Source organism: Falco cherrug, chromosome 2 (genome assembly GCF_023634085.1).
Source record: "Falco cherrug isolate bFalChe1 chromosome 2, bFalChe1.pri, whole genome shotgun sequence".
Taxonomy (NCBI): Eukaryota; Metazoa; Chordata; class Aves; order Falconiformes; family Falconidae; genus Falco; species Falco cherrug.
Genome location: NC_073698.1, coordinates 3,017,971 through 3,039,604, shown reverse-complemented (window position 1 = coordinate 3,039,604; position 21,634 = coordinate 3,017,971). Strand labels below are relative to the sequence as shown.

The window sequence follows — 21,634 nt, the reverse complement described above, 5'->3', positions numbered from 1 at the left end:
TTAATTATCCCCACAGCTAAAAATGTGCACCATGTCCCAGACTGTGTGTGCTCTGCAGTCTGCAGCAGTGGGTCCCAGCTACGCATGCCAGCTAGGCTGAGGTGACAGCTGTACCTAGTGGCTGATCAAACCCTGCGCTGCCTTTCAGAGCCCGTCCCACAGAACGCACACACAGGACATCAGTGGTCTGCAGGCACTGCCTGCCTGCGGGCAGAAGAGCTCGGGCTGGGGGGTACACCAGCCACAGCCCCACTCTCCCCACACAGTGGCAGAGATGCAAAGCAAACTGTCCAGCCACCCCATGCTGAGCTAATGCTGTTAGTTGCTCCTTCAGGTGTTTTCTTGTTCCTGTGGCTTTTCTCTGGGCACTAGCTTAGCATCACCCCTCCAAGTGAGACTAGGACCAGGCACAAGGCTCCCATAGTGGTTCTCCCAGTGCTGGTGTAGCAGTGGGGCACGTCCAGGAAGGATGACCTCCCTTGGACACTGTGTGGGCTCATACAGGCAGGGTTTGTGTTAGACTGTTGGTCCACAGACCGTCCCAGAGCAGGGTGGGGAGGCAGAGGACCAGGCACATGTGAGCAGGGAGCTTTTCTGAGGCTGCCTTGCCCTGGCGCTGCAGCTAGGTTTGGCTCTGATGCCAGACTGCTGGCTCCGTGAGACAGTCTTGCAGGGAGATGGCCCTGGATACTAGGGAGCAGCCAGGGAGATGGTGCTGTACTGCAAAACAGTGAGACCTCATCTGTTTTTCCTGTTATCTGACCCAGCTCCTATGGCAGAAACTGGATTTCCAGATAGCTTCCCCTGTGCGTATCTTAGGATGGCGACCATCAGAGGATGGTTAAGGTGGGGAAGTGAGGCTGTTACGGCAGCATCAGAAGCCTTGGCCCAAGGAGCCCAAGGAAAGTATTTTACTCTGCTGCAGAGCTTGTTGCTGTACAAGCAGTGTGTAAAAGCAGCTGACATGCATTTTAGAGTGCTTTCAGAGTGATAAGCAGTTCATTTTGAAGGAAAAAAGTTATTAATCTGCCCCATAATGCTTATTCCAGTCACTGCAGCAGCTCACCAGTTTCAGGTGCTTTTCCAACCACAGTGGTAGAGAATGCTACCAGCTGAAACCCAGGCGTGACACACAAGTCCAGTGTATCGGTACAGGGCTGTTACCCCAGTAATAACATCCCACATGGAGCCAGAGTACAGGCAGCCTGAATACAGGTTTCAGCAATGTCAGCGAGGTCAGACTTACACTCAGATGAGCAGCTCCACAGCAAAGGGAGCTGGGGCAGGAGGGACGGATGATGTTGAACTCAGGGGGGAGGCAGGTGGGTCCAGTTTCCCAAAGTGGCCGGGCTGCTGTCATGGCACCTGTGGCTCTGAGTGCTCTGCAGCGGGAGCAGGGAGGGGGGATCCTGTTGCATGGCAGTTCTGGCAGCTGCTGCAGGGCTGGGGAGCAAATACTCTGTACAGGGAGCATGGTGCTCCTTGTAGGTGTGCTTTCAGCTTCTCCCCTCAGGCATCCCCTTAGACCACGGGCAGTGGGGCAGGAGAGCTGGTGAGGATGTGCCGCAGGTGCTGCCTCCCCTCCCTGGGGTGCAGAGCAAGAGTGTATGGTCTAGGGCGGGAGAGAGGCCCCCCCTCTGCCTGATTTGGTTTTGCTTCCCTGTCCCAGCTGTTCTTTGTACTCTTGTTGTCCTTGCATCTCTGATGGTTGGGCGAGTGGTTCAGGTTAGGGGCCCTGCCCGAAGGAAAGAGCTGTTTGCAGCCCCCAGCTGGGCCCTTTCCTTGGCGCGCATGCAACGTTCCTGTGCTTCTCGCTCACGGGAGCCGAGGCCCCAGCGCTGCTGCTGGGAGGAGCTGTGGCTGACGAGGACTGAACTCCACTTCACCCGGGCCTGGCCCAGCTGCCTCCCTCCTGGCTCCGTCCTCCAGCTTTGTTCTCTGTGCAGAGCTCCCAGCTGGTGGATGAGCCATGGGCAGTGATGCTGGGGTCAAGGGGAAGGAGCCATTTTCTGCTGACCCGAGCTCTGCAAGAAGCCCAAGGAGGAACTGGAGCCTTGCAAGCAGGCAGCAGTTTTAATACTCCTGCTGCATCTGTAACTGCTAATGCAATTCATGTGCCCTGGCTAGCCCAGGGCTGCTGGGCACAGAGCTCTAGGGGCAGGGTCATGGTGACAAGGGAGCTGGTTTTCTTCCTGGCTTGTCTTAAGTGTCTTTGAAGAAAAGAGGGAGCAGAGAGCCAGCTCTGCAAAGGTGCAGGTTGTCCCTGGCTGGCCAATCAAGCTGGATGCACGGGGGATGCTTGGCTGCTAGATCCTTGGCATCTGTGTAAGGCTTGGCCTTTCTGCACCCCCTTTGCTGAGGGTTCCTTTTGCACCTTTTCCTTTGCTGAGGCAAGTCTGTTGACCTGGGCCATGGATGTTGCCTCAGGGGTGCAAGAAGGGAGGTATCACCTGAAACAAGGCACCTCTGATGATGCAGGGACCCATGGCAGCACTGTAGATAGAAAAGCAGGGTGCAGCTCTTACAAGTCTCAGCTCTGTGCTCCCCCACCTCTGTGACCCTTCACGGGGACCAGGCCAGCATGGGCTGATCCTGGGATGCCCCACAGCTGCCTGCAGCAGGGCCCAGGACACTGTCTGCAGTCATTGAAGCCCTGGGACACCCTGTCCTCTTGCAGGGAGGGCTGCAGAGGGAGTGTTGGCTTGTCTGGGACAGGGGATCGCAGGGTTGAGGCAGTAACTGTCGGTCTGCTTGACTATGGACAGCTTTGAGGACTGTGCAGTGGTTGTGGGCCACGGAGCAGATGGCGGCCCTGGACTGCGGAGGTGGTGGTGATGGGCTGGGTCTGGCTCGTGGTCTTCTCTGTGATGCCAGCCCTGTTCATGTAGTGCCTTCCCTCATCCAGGTAACAGCCACAGATGCAGACAGCGGCACATTTGGCTCCCTTTCCTACTCCATTGGTTCTGGCATCGGCAGTGTTGTCCCCACACAGTTCAGCATCGACAAGCACACGGGGCAGCTGTGCACTGTGCAGCCTCTGGATCGTGATGAGGGCACATCTGCCTATGATTTCACCATCACTGCTGTTGATGGGGTGAGTGCTGGAGTGGCCGCGGGGATGCGATGCTGCTGTCTCGGCACTGTGCAGGGGACACTGTTGTTCTTGCCCCTGCTCTTTGCACCGTCTCTGATCAGGTCCTTCCACAGGGTGGCCTGAACTCCATGGTTTATGTGAAAGTTTTTCTGGAGGACATAAATGATAACCAGCCAGTGTTTTACCCCCTGGAGTATGCTGCCAGCATCAGCACGCAGAGCATGCCAGGTACAGCTGTGCTGCGTGTTACTGCCCACGACAAGGATGAGGGGCTCAACGGGAGAGTGACCTACCACATTGTCCTGGGAAACTCACCCCCTCTCTTTGCCCTCAACAAGGACACAGGTGAGAGAGAGCTCAAGGGCAGCCAGAGTAGGCAGCGCTCAGAGCAATGGGATGCGGGCAGGTGTAAGAACCAGCCTGAGGGACAGTGCTTGGTCATCTCAGCAGTGCAATCTGCCACCAGGATACATCTGTTCCTCTCCCTGCCACATCTTCCCTGCCTCGGCTTCTTGAGCCTCTGGCAGCCCTTTCCCAGACTCAGTCTCTGACCTTTTGTTTCTGCCCCCTGCTCTGTTCCTCACTTGTCCTGTCTTCCCTCCTCTCTTTCATTCCCCATCCGTGACTCACTGCGCCTTTCCTCCTGCATGCTGCTTGCTTTGCCCCATCAGGCTGTATCCTGCTTAGTTCCTTGTCCCTGCCCTGTTCCCTCCCCTCCCCTGCTCAGTTTTACTCTTCATCCCTGTGACGCTCTGTTGTGCTCAGTCCCACCTTTCCCGCTGGCTGCATTTGCTCTGCCTTGCTTTGGCCACCAAAGCCAGAGCAGTTTCTGCTAGGGAGGTGAGTGCATGGGTGTGTGGTGCCAGGGTCTCTCAGCAGAACAAGAAGGAGCCCTGTGCTCAACACAGGCATCAGGGTCCCTCCACACTGGTCCCCAGGTTCCCAGAATGTGACTGGGATGAGACAGGCCAACCAGCCATCCTAATGCAGGGCGACCTCCTTTGTAGGGCCTGTTGCGGATGGTCCTTCAGTTCTGTGTCTCCTCCAAGAGCCTCCTCACAGCCCAGATCCCACCTGCTGTGTCGTGACCCTGCACCCCGCAGGGGAAGCCCTGTTCACTCCTTCCCCTGTCCCAAGACCTGCCCTCTGGCTTATTGCCCCCAGCCCTTACCCCTGCTTAGCTCAGGGCTGGGCTTAAGACTGAGAAGGGGGGATTTGGGGAGGCTTTCCCAGGCGGGCTCCTCTTCTTTACTCCGGTTCTTCCATGGTGACCTCCCCCCTGCAACACACACGCATTGTTGACTGTCCCCTTAGGTCTTCCTTTTCAAGCTTATGGTTCGGCCTGTTCCCTTGGTGCCAGACACAGGCAGGGGTGCGGGCATAGTGCCCTCTGAGCTGCTTTCTTCCCTAGGTGTCATCTCCCTCTCATGGTCGCTGAGTGGTAAAGCCAACACCCTGGTGCAGCTGGTGATCTCTGCACAAGATGGTGGGGGCCTACAGGCACAGCCCAATGCCCAGGTGAACATCAGCATCGTGGAGGGCACAGTCTCACCCCCTGTCTTTGAGCAAGCTCAGTACTTCTTCACAGTGCCTGAGGACATGCTGCAGGGTGCCAGTGTGGGAGCTGTCCGGGCCCAGAACCCTCCAGGTATGAGCTTGTCCCTTTCATACACAGTCACTTTTCCTGTCCCCACGTCATCTTGAAGCAGGTGCTCCTCACAGAGCAACCCTGTTCTGGGAGCTCTGCGCACACACAGGGGCACACATACCCGAATGTGCAGCCATGCGATTGTCAGTCAGCTCAGTGCATGCTCTCACATGTGTGCTTACACGTGTGTGTACACACACTTCCACACATGTATCTGTGCATACATGTACATGTACACAGTGCCACTGTACGCCTCCCAAGCAGAGTCTGCCGCAGGCAGCGCTGCCCAATGCTGCTGCTGTCTGCAGGGGGCTGAGGAGGTGAGCTGGGTACACAAATAGTTCTTCCTGTCTTTGTTTCCTTGTCCACAGGTCATGCTGATGACATCTTTTATTCCATCTCCTCGGGGGATCCTCATGGCTACTTTTCTATTGACTCTGCCTCCGGGCAGCTCCGCACCAGCCTGCCTCTTGATCATGAGTCCCAGGCAGTCCTCGTTCTGGATGTCCAAGCCCGAAGTGGTTCACCTCCCGCCTATAGCAACACACGCGTGAAGATCTCTGTGTCAGATGTGAATGACAATGTGCCGGTGTTCCCAGCCCCCTCTGACTCCATTCTGCTGCCAGAAGCCACAGAACCTGGGACTACAGTGTACACTTTGCAGGCCGAGGACCGTGACAGTGGTGCCAACGGTCAGGTGTATTTTGAGCTGGTGTCAGGAGGTGATGGCACCTTCAGCGTGGAGCGCTCTTCAGGGGCGGTGCGACTGATCGGGGCCCTGCAGTATGAAGCCAGTGCAGCCTACAGGCTGGCCATCATGGCCCGCGATGGCGGTGTTCCCCAGCTCAGCTCCACGTTCACACTGCTGGTGCACGTGCAAGCCGAGCATGACAATGGGCCCATCTTCGACACACTCACCTACCGCGTGGAGGTGCAGGAAGGTGTGCCCGTCTCCACCCGCTTCCTGCAGGTGCGGGCCCTGGCACGCGATGCAGAATCCGTGACCCTTACCTACCACTTGCGTGCAGATGGGGATGCTGCCAGCTTTGGCATCATGCCTGAGAGTGGTTGGCTGTATGTCAAAAGCGCACTGGACCGGGAGACACGGGACCTGTATGTGCTCACGGTGCTGGCCTCAGCAGGAGGCAGTGGTGCAGGGGGGGAAGCCCGGAAAACAGGCACCAGCACTGTACGGATCAGCATCACTGATGAGAATGACAACAGCCCCCGGCTGAGTGAGGAGCGTTACTTCTTCACTGTTCCTGAGAATCAGGCTCCTGGTAGCAGTGTGGGAAGGGTGATGGCAAGTGACCGGGATGCTGGGCAGAACAGCCGGCTCACCTACCGCCTGCTCCAGCACGATCCCAACTTCCTTATCCACACACAGACAGGTGAGAGACTTTTGGCTTCCTAGGCTGGGGCTGGCTGGGGAGAAAGTCCAGGGCAGGTCAAAAGTGATGCGGGCCAGGCCAGCGCCACAAAAGAATACTCCTTTTCCTCCCTCTGTGGTGCTGGGCTCCCCAGCAACATACCTGAGCACTGGCTCTTCTCTAAAGCATTTTTTGGGCTGAGCTGTGTCCCCACTTCTCCCTCGCAGGGGAGCTCAGCACCAAGCATAGCCTGGACCGGGAGCAGCAGTCCAGCTACCAGCTCTTGGTGATCGTGCAGGATGGGGGAGCGCCACCCCGCAGTGCCACAGGAACCATCTATGTCACTGTGCTGGATGAGAATGACAATGCTCCTGCTTTTCTTCACGTGGCCAGTGGTCAGGAGCTACCCGTGCAGGTAGGGGCAGCAGGCTGAAGCCCTGGTGAGGCCGGGGTGTGATAGCCTCTGGGTTTGGGGACAGGCAGTTCTGCAGGGGCAAAGGGAGTGGGCAGGGGCACCCAGCCAAGTTTCAGGGTGGGAGATAAGCAGGCACAAGTTGCATCTATGCAGCAGCCAGGGCAGTCTGGTAAATCTGATTGAGATGTGGTACGACTGGTCATGTCCTTGGGAAATGCAGACAACCCTGTGCACAGAGCAGGTGAGGACTGCACAGGGCTCTGAGATCAATAGAACTGACCAGCAGGCAGAAGCTCTTGGCTCACACGTCTGCAAGCAGGGAAAGCGAAAGGGAGCCCAAAACCTGGTCCAGCAGAGCCAGGGGTGAAAGACATTGGCAAGCAGAGAAGCATGGGCTGCCATTAACATCTAGGTCTCAGGAATTTTGGTATAGCCACTTGGCTTTCTAGGAGGTCAAGAAAGCACTGCCCAGCTGGATTTTGCACTCACAAGGGTTTTCTGAGAATCTGCTATGGGTCCCAGGCCAGCCTTCCCCCTCAGTGCTGTGTGGTGGCAGCAGTCACGCGGGCACTGAGTGTGCTGCAACCCGATTTATGTCTGTGCTGCTCAACAGAAGTGGGTGAGGACCAACCTTCCACCCCCAGCCCCAGCTGGCTGCATCTGCTCGGCTGTAGCCCCTGTGGTGAGGGCTCGCGGGAGCTGGGCGAGTGGTGCTGGCCACAGTGGAGCAGGATGGGCAGCAGTAGAAGCCCTGTCCTCATCTCCTCTGCACAGAGTGAGGAGAACCTGCAGCCAAAAGGATGTGCTTGCTCTGCACGTTGCTGCGCTTCAGGCAGTGCTCTCAAAGCCACTTGTGCTGTGCTGGGTTTAAAACCATCACAGTGATGGCAGCCTTTGTCTGTCACAGGTCCTGCCTGAGCCGCACACCAGAGGCAGGTCAGAGCAGGCAGGACTGTATTGGCAGGTCACTGCCGTGCCTGGATGACCATCAGCACAGGACCCTGGGGACACTGCACCTCCAGTCACACCTTCCCTGTTCATTGCTTTTTCCCTTCCTGTTACAGGTTGCAGCCATCCCTTGCCCAGCTGCCTTCTTGCATGTCCAGCTGGCAGTCTCGGCTTGCAGTACTGTCAAGGCTTGGCCTGGATGAAGGCGTCTCTCAGGGCCTGGTGGAGGCAGAGGAGGGCAAAGTTAGTCTTGTCCTCTGTCTGAGCAGGGCTCTGGCCTTTGGGTCTCTCCTGCAGGCCAGGGGCCAGCCGTGGCATTGCCGAGGCTGTGACTGAACAGGCTCTGCAAAATGGCATAGCTCACACTGTGTGTCTGCAGCCTGCTGAGTGTCCTCTCTCTGGGGCAGGGATACCCACCGCACACTTGCACAGCAGGTTCTGCAGTTGATTCCAGTGTTTGGGGGCATGAAATGCTGGGAGTGTCCTGCTAGAGCTTGGGAGGTGTCTTCTCATACAAAGGTACCACAAAAGCATACACATCCTGCGGGAAAGAGTGAGGTCGGGACAGATTTAGAGTCCTGAAGGCAGGTAAATGCTATGACAGTTCTGAACGAAACAAGTATTGGAGCACTGTGGTTTGAAGCTCTCCTGCTAGAAACACAGGTAGGGAAGGGTGAAGCAGAGGAAGAGGCTGCTGTTAGTCATGATTTAGGTGTAGAAGAAAAGCTTGGAGGGGAAAGTAAGACCTGAATGATAAAAGCTCAAGTGATTTATTGCAGATTTGCTCACTGGAGTGTCCATATCAATGTTCATTAGGCAAAGCAGAGGGAGGTTTCTGTATGGGCACCTTGCTTTAAGCATCAGCTAGAGGGGTATCTCCCAGTGCCGGGTTGCAAGATGCGCTTGTCAAGCACATTGGTAGCACACTGGCAAGACCAGGTGGTTGCAGTAGTACTACCAGGAACTGCAGTTGTAATAGATCCTCCCAGGGAATGATCCCTGGGAAATGGGAGAGGGAGCAAAGAGGGGGGAGAAGCGGTCTGTATTCACAGAGCAGGGATATCACTGGTGGGTGCCTAGGACTGGTGCTGGCGCCCTTGCTATTTAGTGCTTACATATGTCCTCCGGAAGAGGTGGTTGGTTGTTGATGTTACTGATCTGTTCATAGTGTTCATAGTAATAAAGGTGAGGGCTCCCTGAGAAGAACTGTAGAAAGATCTTGTTTGACTGTCCAATTAGAAAAGAAGACGGGGAATGAAAGTCACGGTTGCTAACTGGAAAGTGATACAGATGGCAAACAGCAATATGAATTTCACTTACACAGTGGTGGGCTCTGAACTGGTTATGGAAGTTTAAGGAGTAGATTGGGGCGTCACCATGAATGCTTTGTGAAAATGTCAGCTCAGGGCTCAGCCGCATTCAAAAAGGCAAGTCAAATGCTGAGTTTTATTAGAAAAGGAACAGAGAATTAAAGAAAACATCATTACCCTACCTCTCAAATTCCGCACACACGCTCTGCCCAGCCTCCATTCTACTAAATAAGCAGTAGTGCTAGAAAAGGTTCAGAAAAGGATGTTAATGTGATCTTCAGCAGATAATGGTTTCCATGCAGAAAGAAAGTAATTTAACATTCTTTGGCATGGAAGAAACTGTAGGAATATAACAGAGGTGTGCAGTAAATGGCACAGAGAAAGTCATGGGGACATTAGAAGTTGCTTTTTTCACAACACAAGACCTATGCAGGCAGCTTCATAAGAAATGACCAGGCAGCAGGTTTCAAATAAACAAAGGCAGTACTTTTTTATGCAGAACATAATTAAATTGTGAAATCATTGCCAAAAGTTACATGGGTTCAAAACTAGATGAATTTATGGAAAGAAAAAAATCCATCAAAGGCTGTTGAACAAAAATACGATCTGTGGCTCAGGAAGTGACTTTAGCCACAGACTGCTGGAAGCTGGGAAGGTTTCACAGAAGGATTATTCCATACATACCCTATTTCTTGCATCTTCTCTATACATCCACTGCCAGCCACTGTCAGAGCTAGGCCAGTGGTTGAGGTGGCTCTCTGATCTTCAGACCAAACTGGTATTTGCAGCAGCCTTCTTGGAGGGTGGACACCTGACCTGGACAAGTCTGCCTGGTAGCAGTTTTACTAAGGCTGAGGTTTTTGCAGAGGCAAGACTATTTTGATTGCTGTTTATTCGTCTGGTTGTACATCTGAGATGGCATTTGTACATGGAGCCTGTGTAGATCCAACTCCTCTGCTGAGTCACTACTTTCCCCAGATGGAGTTTGAGTCCTTGTGGAAGAGAAGCGCGGCCATGCACATGAAGCAGGAGCCCCTTGTATCCTGATGGGGGGCGATTAGGGACAGGATGGGGGGCAGGCTCTGCCCCAGCCTGTTACAGAGGAGGGGCTGGAAGGGGCCTCCTAAGCATGGCCCCAATCAGAGGTGTCCACGCAGACACTCCTTTTCATAAACAGCTGAGCTATATTTAGAAGGTCCTCTGCCTCCATCGCTGCTGTGAAACGCTGTTCCAGATTCCTTGATCTGGTAGTTAAAAACCGTCTCTTAATTTCCAGCCTAAACTAATTTCTGACCACTTTATACTCATTTGTTCTTGTGCCAATATTGTGTTTTTGCTTAAAGAGCTCTTCTCTCTCCTTGGAATTTCCCTCCCCTCTCCCCAGTGTTTACAGAGTGCAGTCACATCACTGCTTGGCCTGGCTAAACAAGGCCAGCTCCTCTGGTCTCCCCTCCCTGAGCGCTACCAGTGTGATGCCAGCAGCTTGTGCAACAGCATTAACACTTGCCTCCTCTCAGGAGCTTGCAGCTTCTTTCCTGGGATTCTTTCCTTGCATTCTTGCTCTGATTCCACTTGTCTTTTTCATGAATACATTAAAGTGGTACCACACAGAGGTCACCTAGCACAGCTAGATCTGTGAGGATGATTTGTGCTGTGGGATGTGCTGATAGGATGTGCATTTGAGGTCTGTAGCTTTAGGATGTGAATTTGATGTCTTCTGGTGTGGAAGGGACCACAGAATTTGTGCCAAGTGGAGAACCTGCCCTACCCGTCAGGTGTGGGTGGCTGCAAGGAGTCTGTGCTGGAGGAGAGACAGGTCAGCCAGCAGGCATGGGTTGTTTGCTGAGGGTAATCCCAAAAACTGACAGGTGGTGAGGGACAGTAATGGGGATGGGTCCATTTCCATAACTATCTGGGAAAGGTGTTTGCATGCAATGCTGTTACATGTGGTCTCTGTCAGGAGGCTGGTAACTCACCTGAGAATATGGGATTAGTGGAGCATGTGCATAATTAATGCCTTGATGGTACTGTGATGCACTGGCACAAAATGGTGTTCTTAAGTGCCTACCGACAGGTAGTCAGCAGTGCTAGCTAGGAACAAGAGAGAGAAGGGAAAAGCCCTAAGAGTCCAGGTGTCCAAGCGCAGGAAGAGCTGCCAGCTGCATTTCCAGAGATTGCAGACCTCCCTGGGCTGGCTGGTGGGGACTGAGAAAGTCATCTTCCATTCCCAGAGTGACTGGCCTCTGAGCCCGTCAGTGCTCACACCTTTGCATGTTGCTGAAGGGGTCTGTTGGGGGGCAGAAAGAACCAGGACGGTGGTGGAGCCCTGGTTTACCTAGCTGTAGAGGCTTTAGGCATAACAGGAGTGAAATGGTGTCCCGCCATCACACTGCAGCTCACTGCTGCAGCATGCCCCAGCGCCGCTAAGCTGGTTGCTAAACAGGGCGGTATGGGAGGAGGGCTGGCATGGCAGAAACTCCCTTTGCCAGCTTCGCTACGGGCACAGCCTGTGGGTGTTGCAGCAGGATCTGTGCCTTGGGTGAGGTGTGCAGCTGCTGTAGGGAGGTGCAGATCCTGTGCCATGCTCGGGGTTTTGTGGGGGTAGTCTGAAGGGTGCCCTGTGCCACTCAGCTGCTCCCTGGGCTGTGCTACAGGTGCTGGAAGAGAAGCCATCGGGACTTCTAGTCGCCTCCCTGCAGGCCAAGGACCCCGACGAGGGTGAGAATGGGACCATCATCTACTCACTGATAGGTATGAGCTGCAGAACTGACTGATGGTGCTCTCAGCCTTGCAGCCATCACCCCTGTGGGCAAATGGGTGCCCACTGCCCAAGCTCTGCCATACCGTGCTCCCTCCTCCATCCCAACCTGCTCCCTGCCCTCCCTCCTCTCTGCTTTTTCCTGCAGCATTTCACCTTCTTTCTGCAGGAGCCTGGGCAGAGCGTTTCACACTGCACATGGCTACTGGAGAGTTGCGGACTGCCACAGTTCTACGCCGATCTGATCGTGCCGAGTACATCTTCACTGTGACAGCCAGTGACAGGGGCACGGTACCTCGCAGTACGTCAGCCATCATTCGCATTCAGGTATCCAGCACCCCTGCTCCTCTTCTCCTGCACCATCTATCCCTTGCTCGCGTCCTGGAGAACACCATCTAGCTACTTGGCAGCCCTCCTCCCTGCCTTCCCACCCTCCACTGCCTTCATCCCAGTGCACCCTCTGCCCTTGCTCAGCTATTGATCCAGCCCTAAAATCTGTGTGGAGAACCTGGGACGGGAAGGGGTGGGTCTGTCTGCCATTGTGTGTGTTCTCATTTGTAAAGTGGTCAACAGCATTAATAGTAAGCAGTTCTGTCTTTTTCCTGGACAGCAAAGCCTGTCCTGGATATGCTGTTGCAGAGAAGACCTCAGAGGTCCCCTGCACAGACAAATTAATCCTTCCCAGCAGCTATTGAAAACAGCATTCCTGACATGCGGGGTGTTCTTCATGTCCATATAACTTTGGCGCTTGCTGTCTGGTGTGTTGGCCCAGACAGCCAAGTCCTTTCTCTGTTGTTAGTAATGAGCTTCCTTTTACAGCAGAGACTTCGGTTTCCCCCTAGTTAAGGCACCTTCACAGCACACCATTCCACAGCTTTCTGTCCCTGCTCTTGCAGTTCCCAAAGCCATCTGACTCTCCTTGTTTGACATTCTGCTGCTTTCTGTGCTGGCCGTGCCCTCTAACATCGTCAACAAGTTAATAATGTGCTCAGCTTTCTTGTGCCCTTGCATCTGTCAAAAGCAAATACCAGCACCAAGAGCCATCTCTGCAAAGGCCAGCTAATGGCTTTCCTTGAGCCAGTCAGTCTTCTAGTCCTTTCTGTCACACAGCCACACTCATACTGTGCCTTTTCTCAGTGTAATGAGTGATCTCCCATGTGCATCAGAGCCCAGCTAAAACCCAGGCAAGTTAGAATCACTGCATTTCCTTTGTCCTTGAGGAGAGCAGAGGTGTTAGCCTGACACATCTGCCTTTAGCCATTTCACAATGCATTTTATTCCACTTCCTTTTTATGCCGTGTCTGTAACTGTTCTTGTCACTAAAGTTGTTCTACAGCCTTCAAAGTGTTCAGGCCAGGCTGGCAAGCAGGTTGTCCCTGAAGTGCATGTTGGCATCCCTATAATGTAGCAATTTGCTTGACAGTTGCGAGTTTTGATACCCCTTTGGGCTGACAGTTTTGCTGTATTCTCTCTTTCCCCAGCTCCTTGACATGAGTGCACTGAGCTTTTCAACATATTTTCCCTTCAGATAACACTGTGGCTTTTCATGCATCCTCTGTCCCATCTGCAGGTGCACTTCATCCCCAAATTAAATCCAGTATCTTTGGGTAATATTGGATAATCTTTCTTCTCTATATCTCTCATCTGGATGAGTGTTACCTCTCATCTTTCCCACTCTTGCTTATGTTTTGCACAATTTTTTCTGCTGGTGTCTGTTGCCTTTGCAGTATCTAACACAATCACAGACTCACAGAATGGTTGAGGTGGGGAGGCACTTCTGGAGGTCATCTTTTCCAACCACCCTGCTCAAGGAGAGACATCCAGTCAGTTGCCCAGGACCATGTCCAGGTGACTTTTGACTGTCTCTGAGAATGGAGACTCCACCACCTCCCTGGGCTACCTGTGCCAGTGCTCAGTCACCCTTCCAGTGAAAAGTGTTTCCCAGTGTTCAGAGGGACACTCCTGTGTTTCAGCCTGTGCCCATTGCCTCTGGTCCTGGCACTGGGCACCATTGGGAAAAGCCTGGCTCTGTCCTCTTTGCACCCTCCCTTCAGGTTTTTGTATTTGGCAAGATCCCCCCTGAGCCTCCTCTGCCCAGTCAGCAGCTCTGTCTGTCTTTACCTACCCTAACTCTCCTGGTGAAGCTCGTCTTTCACCCTGCCAAAACCCGTGCTTGTTCTCAGTGTGTTTTTCAGGTTCTCAGGTTGCTGTTCATCTGTTAGGCCACAATAGATGAGACTTTGCTTCCCGACAGCTGCTCCCTGCAGGCCCCATGTCCCACTCTGCACTGGCTCCCCAGTAGGACCTCCTGGCACACAGCACCCTGGCATGTGTCCCTCACTGCTGCCTCTCCTTACAGGTCCTGCCATCCTCCCGGGTGCTTCCACGGCCTGATGCCACTGTGTTGACCCTGCACCCTCTTGAGGGGGTCAGGCCAGGGTCTGTGATTGGCTCGGTGGCACCTCCAGATGCTCCTGCGCGAGGACAGCTGACCTACACAGTGGTAGGAGGTGGTGGGGATGGCACCTTTGTGGTTGACAGTGTCACAGGGGAGATTTACGCTGCCCGGGAGCTGGACTATGAAGCTGGGGCACGGCATGTGCTTCAGGTGAGTGCTGAGGACACACAGCATGGCTATCCCTCCAGCCGACTAGTGCTGGTACAGATCCACGTGCAAGACTGCAATGACCAGGCACCCACCTTTCCTGAAGACCCCATCACCATCGTGGTGCCCGAGAATGCCCAGGCTGGCTCATCCATCTTCACCTTCCAGGCACTGGACGGGGACGGGGTGGGCCCCAACAGCCAGGTGCGCTATGCCCTGCTGCACCAGGAGCCCTCCGGGGCTCCCTTTCAGCTTGACAGCCGCTCAGGGCTGCTGACCCTCCGCCAGAGCCTTGACCGGGAGGCTGCTGCCTCCTTCCTCTTGGTGGTGGAGGCCACGGACCAGGCTCGCAACATCAGCCAGCGCCGCTCGACGGCTGTCACGGCCCGTGTGTTTGTGACTGATGAGAATGACAATGCGCCCGTGTTCCTCTCACCTGCTGCTGTCAGCGTCATGGAGGACCAGCCAACGGGGTTTGTGGCGCTGCATGTGGTGGCCCAGGACAACGATTTGGGAGAGAACGGACGCGTGAGCTACTCGTTGCGAGCAGGCAACAGTGACGGCCGCTTCCACCTTAACCCTAGCACTGGTGAGGGCCCAGGGCGGTGCAGGGTGCACAGCAGGGATGCGGGGAACACGGGGACTGAGGAGGGTGCAGGGGCACAAGGGGATGTAGCATGGTGCGCAGGAGGAGGGCATGGGCTGGGGAACCCAGAGGAGGAGACTTGCGGGGTGCGTAGAGCCCCAAGCATAGCACCTGGCTGGCATGATACTGCTGTCTCTCTCGAGACCTGGCTGTCCCTGGCTCACTGCAGTGCCTGCAGCCTTGCAATAGCTCTGTCCTGGGAACAGTTTGCCCTGGTGCCATGTGGTCCCAGCTTGCCAGTCTCCCTGTGTCTGCAGGCGCGCTCTCCATTGTGCGGGCCCTGAACCGGGAGGAGGTGGTACAGCACAACCTGACCGTGGTAGCAACGGATCATGGTTTCCCACGCCGCTCCGCCACACAGCTACTGTCCGTGCTGGTGCTGGATGTCAACGATGAGGCTCCCACTTTTGAGAAACCTGAGTATGAAGCACACATCATGGAGAACTTGCCAGCTGGCAGCCCTGTGCTGCAGGTGCTGGCCACGGACCGGGACCTGGGTGAGGATGCAGGGCAAGGGTGAGCTGCCCAGTTTGTTCAGGGGTCCTTCTGGAGATGCAGCACCCAGAACTGGGTGCATTCTGCTTCCTTCCACCTGGTTTGGAGAGCCTGGATGACCATGGAAGGAAGGATCATCACCTGGCCTGGAGATAAGAGATGAAGGCTGAATCCTGGGAGGAGCTGAGAATGAGAACAGGGACTGTGATTCCCTCTGCTCCCTAAGCCTCTCTTCCAAGCTCCTCTGCTTCCTTGGAGGTTCACTGGCCCATCTTCCCTTCTATAAGCTGGGCTGGGCGAGGACCTCTTCCACCACACACCTCTGCCCCAGCTTTACTTGCCAGGGAGTGAGCTCATCCTCTCCCACAGCCTTCGTGGCCCCTGGGTGGGAAGCCTGGGAGGAGGGAGGTGCAGGGCTGTGAGCCAAATAAGAGGCTTCTGGGGTCACTGCTGGGCTGCCCTCAAACCACGTTCCTCCCTGCAGGTGCCAACGGGCAGGTGTCCTATGGGGGTCTCTCTGGGGGGCCATTCTCCATCCACCCACAGACGGGGCTTATTGTCACCACACGTGTCCTGGATCGCGAGGAGCAGGAGCAACACGTGCTGATGGGTAGGGCTGTGCTGATGCGCGAGAGGGGTGCAGCAGCGTAGGGGTAGGGAGCACAGGGGAGGCAGATGGGTGCTCCCTGCTGCTGGGGTAGGGCAGTATTGCAGGGAGGGGAGGCCATGCGATGTGATGGGGGTTTGTGGGGCAATAGGGTTGTTGGGTAGATTGAGCATGCAGGAGTGCCAGTGATCCCATGCCTGGCTGCCCCCGTGATTGGGCATTTGCATATGACAGCCTTGATAGCAGCTCGCAGTCAGGAGGGCAAGCTGCAGTGGTCTTGCTGTGTTCCTGCAGTCTATGCACGGGATGGTGGCCTGCCCCCCAACCTCTCCAAGGCAACCGTGCGGATAACAGTGGGGGATGAGAATGACCATGCACCACACCTAGAGAGCGAGTCCTGCTCTGTGGAGGTCCCTGAGAACCAAAGCTCTGTGGCACTTTACACCCTGCGGGCCACCGATCCTGATGGAGGCGAGAATGGGCGCTTGGAATACCATGTGGCAGGTGAGGAGCACAGGGAGCTCTGTAGCTTCTTTCTTTAGCAGTAGGTAAGGGCTGTTTACCCTGGGTTGCCCATGACTCTGCGAAGCATCAACCATGGCAGTTCATGTTCCGCTTCAGTTCTCTCCTGCTCCAAACCACATGTAGCTGCTGCCACCTCTCAGCCTTCTAGTTTTTCTGCCCTCAGTAAAGTGCACCCCAAGATCTAGACACCCTGCAGTTCCTCATTCCCCAGGCTCTTGCCTGGTTCCCTAGGCTTGGACTAGTTCCATACCTCTCTTGGCTAGTCTGACCTGTTGAATTTACAGGTTGCGAAGTGAGACGTCTTTGCTGTTATCATGCCATGCATTATCTGGGGGCTCCCTCTGGCAGCTGCACCGGCCTGTAAGCTGTTGGAGTCAATTCTTACATATACACACCCCTGGACCAACGAGATTCAATCTCACTGGGCCCTTACAGAGAACAGCTCACTCTGCCCTCCCTGCCAGGTCACAATGGGACGGACTTCATGCTGTCCTTCCTTGTACCAGTTATAGTCATGCAGTCTTGTTATTCCCTCTTCTTTTCCAGATGGAGACCCCAGGCAGGACTTCAGTCTAGATCCAGTCTCTGGTGTCCTCTCCACTGCACGTGCTCTTGACCGGGAGCAAGTTGCTTCCTACAGCCTCACTGTGGTGGTGCAGGACCATGGCACCCCCCCACGCAGTGCCACCATGTCAGTGAACGTGCGGGTGTTGGACCTAAATGACAATGCACCTGGTTTTGCTCAACCCACCTATGTGGTGGAGGTGCCAGAGGACTTGCCTGTTGGTGCCCTGGTGCTGCAGCTCGTGGCTGAGGACCCTGACGAGGGCACCAATGGGCAGGTCTCTTACTACCTGGGCAATGAGTCACTTGGCATGTTCCAGGTCGAGCCGCAGAGTGGGCACATCAGAAGTGCCCAGGTGCTGGACCGGGAACGCCAACCTAGTTACAGCTTCCTGGCCAAGGCTGTGGACTCAGCACCATGGGAGCCCAAGAGTGCAGCTGTGCGTGTCACGGTCACAGTGCGAGATGTCAATGACCATGCCCCTGCCTTCCTGCACAGCCCACTCACCGTCAACTTGTCCCGCCATACACCCCTCAAGCAGGTTGTGGCCACCATGAGGGCAGAGGACAGGGATGCAGGTGCCAATGCCTCCATCCTCTATCGCCTTGCCACCCCCAACTCTGCCTTCGCAATCAACTCCTACACAGGGGATATCCAACTGCTGCAGCCCCTGGGGTCACTCAGCCAGCGCCAGCGGACACTCTTCATCCTGGCCACAGACCTGGGGCAACCAGCACTCTCCTCTACTGGTGTGGTGGTGATCCATTTGCAGGAAGAGCCCTACTGGGGGCTGCGCTTTCCCCGGAGCACCAGTGATGTGGCCCTGCCAGAAAATGCTGCCCCAGGTATCAGCTGAGCAGAGTGACCAGCAAGTGCTGGGATGAACTGGGACAGAACAGGATGGGAGGTGGGTGCTGGGCTGGCAAAGCTGTGGAAAACTCAAACCAGGGAGCACTGCAGGGTCTTGGGAAGCCCCATTATGCTTTGGATAGAGCCAAGGGACTGCAGGCTGTGACTGGTGCCCAAGCTGTTCAGGGTGGTAATCCCTGTGCGTTTGCCTCAGGGTGTTTGGATCACTAGGCAATGACAAGTGCCCAGTTACTCCTGGAAGGTCTCCAGGGGTCACAGTGAGACTACAGAGGGGCCTTGGACAGGCCACAGGAATCCTGGTTCCCAGCCCAGAGTTACCATTAGATCTCGCTTCCTCTGGCAGCAGCGTCCTTGGGCAGAGCTGGGCTGCTGTGGTACAGCACGTGCTGCCCAAGCACCACCCTGACCCTCTCTGGGCCCTGCCCTGAGACTCTGCTGCCCCTTCACAGTGTTTCTCTCTCTTCCAGGCACTGCTGTGGCAAGCATCCAAGCTATGCACACCGGGGGATCTTCTGGACGCATCACATACAGCATCATCAGCGGCAACGAGAAGAATGCTTTCCTTATTCAGCCCACTTCAGGTACAGCACCGAGACCACCTGGGGAAGTAGTACGTGGGAGGCCACCTGTGCTCTGCCAGTGCCTGCACAGCTATCACAAGGCTCAGAGCCCCCTCAAAGGCACAGGAGCACAGTCTACACCTGTATACCAGTGAATTAAATAGTCTTAGCATTTAGACATGGACACTAACCTGTCATTGTCCAGAGGTTGTTAGCACAGCTCCCAGCGCAATTTTGGTCCCCCCTAACTGGACCTTTCCCCAAAAACCTCCTAGGCCCGGTTCAGGAGTTAGCAGAGGCCAGGACCATCACTAAGATGCAATCTGGTTGCAGTCCCTGCCTCAAATGGCAAGTTCAGCCAAGTGACACATGCTGTGTTGGGGCCTCAAGAGCCAGGGACCTGTAGTGCCATGCTTTGTTCTCTGATATGCATGTAGCTGTTGTGACTGCAGCACTGGTGTGGATTCATGACTGTCTCCGTGCAGTCCCACAGGTGACAATAAACAGGGAACCGCACACTGTCCAGTGGGCATTCTAACGGAGTCTTCCCTCTGCACCGGACTGTTCTTGAGCAGCCAGCAGGTGCTGAACACATCAGTGGTGCTTGTGGGTGGCTGGTAGCACAGGCACAGGCAGAGCAGCGATGCAGGTTGCAGGGTGCTGCCCAGTGACACTGGGCCAGCTGGCATTGTTTGCACCACATGCTTCAAAGGGCAGCCTTTGAAGGGCCGTACATTCCTCGGCATCACGGAAAGCCTGGCTGAGAGCAGGGTGAGGGGTGCCTTGCTGTGAGTTTGGTGCTTGCCCTGTAGTTTGGAAGAGACGGGGATATCACAACAGCTGGTATCAATACAGGCTGGGGGACGAAGGGGTTGAAAGCAGCCCTGCAGAGAAGGACCTGGGGGTACTGGTAGGTGAGAAGCTCAACATGGCCCAGCAATGTGCGCTCACAGCCCAGAAAGCCAACAGAATGCTGGGCTGCATCCCCAGCAGTGTGGCCAGCAGGTTGAGGAAAGTAATTCTGCCCCTCTGCCCCACTCTGGAGAGATGCCACCTGGTATACGGTGTCCAGCTCTGGAGTCCTCAGCACAGGACAGGCATGGACCTGTTGGAGCAAGTCCAGAGGAGGTCACAAAGATGATCAGAGGCTTGGAACACCTCTCCTGTGAGGACAGGCTGAGAAAGTTGGGGCTGTTCAGCCTGGAGAAGAGAAGGCTCCGGGGAGACCTTAGAGCAGCCTTTCAGTACTTAAATGGGGCTTGTAAGAAAGATGGGGACAGACTATTTAGTAGGGCCTGTAGTGGTAGGACAAGGGGGGTGCTTTGAAACTAAAGGAGAGTAGTTTCAGGCTAGATATAAGGAGGAAATTTTTTACTGTAAGGGTGGTGACACACTGGCACAGGTTGCCCAGAGAGGTGGTCAGTGCCGCATCCCTGGAAACTTGAGGTCAGGGTGGACAGGGCTCTGAGCAAGGCTCTGATCTAGCTGAAGATGTCCCTGCTCATGGCAGGGGGGTTGAACTAGGATGACTTTTGAAGGTCCCTTCCAACCCAAACTCTTACGTGATTCTGTGATTCTATGATATGAGAAAGTTGGTCTTCAGAGCCCAGACTTCAAGATGGACCTTCTTCTAAAACCCTTGTTCTCTTGTGCCTGCCAGATGGTTGGGCTTGGGACAGGATCCCAGGCTGACAGAGATCTTTCTGATACTGCTTGTGTCCTCTGCAGCCCATGGCCGCTCTGCAGGTCCTTGTGAACCACCCATGGTACGGCACAGTGGGCCCTCCGTTGGCACCATGATAAAGTACTGGCCACTGCAGATGGTGGGAAATGCTCAGCCATGCACAAGTACCCATTTGAAATCACAGTGCCCAGTGTTAGCACACATCCCCTCAGCCACCATGCAGGCTTCACAGCGCCCTGGTGTCACTGTGAGCCACTCACTGCACCGTGCTGCTGCTGCAAGCAAGCCACAGCATGGGCACTGAGAGCACTGTGGAGAGGCTGGACCAGCACACCGTATCTCATGAAGGAGGTCCCAACCCCGAGTGGGGCATGGCCCCACTGACTCCTGAGGAACCTGATCTACAGCTGCGGGTTTCCTGCTGCAGCCCTGCATGATGGCAGCTGGCCCAGCACCATGCTGAGCTGCCTCTGCAGAACCGCCTGCACCCTGGCTGTCCCAGAGGGCCCAATGCCACCTTGCAACAAAGCTATATGCACAGCCTGACCACAATTCTTCTGTCACCTTGTGCATGCCAGCACCCAGACAGTGTAACCCCCAATCCCAAACTGAGCTCAGGCGTTGGTACTTTGCAGTTCCGGAAACCCAGAGTCAACAGGCAGGTGTACTAAAACACCAATCGGGCTCACAGAGGTCTTTGACTGTGGAGAGCTGCTGCACCCACAGCTCCCCGCGTGCTGCCAGTCCCAGGGGTTGCTGCCTCCAAACGAGCAGCCTTTGCACACTGCCAAAGGAGCGTGTCTGTCTGGAGCTGCCATTCAGAAGTAAGCGTGTGATAGCTATGGAGCTTGGCCAAAGCTGCTGTGTCCATGAAGGAAGGGCTGACAGGGTGGCACCCTGGCTAACTCTGTCTGGTCCCTAAGCCAGCACCCAGATCTGTGAGCCAGCAGTCACCCTGCTCCTATGTGTACCCAGGTCTCTCAGCCAAAGTCTACATCATAGCCTGGGGGTGAAAGCAACCCCAAGTGACTCCCAGGCTGCCCATGGGGCTGCCAGAGCCATGCCTTGTCCCAGCCATTCCTTTCAGAGCCAGGCTGTGTGAGAACGGGGGCTGCTCGGATCTGCCCCTGAGCAGACCTGGTGCAGCCCTGCACCACTGCAGCAGCTCACACCTGAAACCCAGTGCCAACAACACAGCTGGAACAGTCCTCACAGAGACTTCTCCTTCTCCTTGCTTTTCCACCCAGGTCTGCAGCCAGACCCTGCACGCAGAGACCATGCTCCCCACTGTGGGAGGCTGAGACCTCTGAGGTCAGTCATGCAGTGAGGACTCCTCTCCCTGCTGTCCTAGGTACTGTGAGCAGGGCTGTGCTACACCGTGTGCGGCTGTGACACTGGCCTGCGTGGCAAGCTGCCATGCTGTGCTGCAGCAAGGCCTTATGGGGTCACAGTATCACATCCCCCTGTGATCCCAGTCCCTTTGCATCCCTTTGTCTTGTCTCTGCGCGAGCTGTGTGTGCCAGTGATTATCAGA

The 21,634-nt window shown here is 55.3% G+C and overlaps 1 protein-coding gene across 1 annotated transcript in view; it reads left to right on the top strand.

Annotated features, from left to right (window-relative positions):
• The window catches only part of DCHS1 (dachsous cadherin-related 1), a 55,698-nt gene that overhangs the window by 23,110 nt on the left and 10,954 nt on the right, over window positions 1-21,634 (top strand). Inside the window, exons 3-15 of the mRNA XM_055701649.1 lie at window positions 2,906-3,094; window positions 3,208-3,439; window positions 4,506-4,742; window positions 5,114-6,133; window positions 6,340-6,527; window positions 11,440-11,536; window positions 11,713-11,870; window positions 13,903-14,737; window positions 15,052-15,291; window positions 15,774-15,899; window positions 16,191-16,400; window positions 16,968-17,831; window positions 18,324-18,437. Coding sequence (XP_055557624.1) covers window positions 2,906-3,094; window positions 3,208-3,439; window positions 4,506-4,742; window positions 5,114-6,133; window positions 6,340-6,527; window positions 11,440-11,536; window positions 11,713-11,870; window positions 13,903-14,737; window positions 15,052-15,291; window positions 15,774-15,899; window positions 16,191-16,400; window positions 16,968-17,831; window positions 18,324-18,437 — 4,510 coding nt within the window. The remainder of the gene's footprint in view (window positions 1-2,905; window positions 3,095-3,207; window positions 3,440-4,505; window positions 4,743-5,113; window positions 6,134-6,339; window positions 6,528-11,439; window positions 11,537-11,712; window positions 11,871-13,902; window positions 14,738-15,051; window positions 15,292-15,773; window positions 15,900-16,190; window positions 16,401-16,967; window positions 17,832-18,323; window positions 18,438-21,634) is intronic.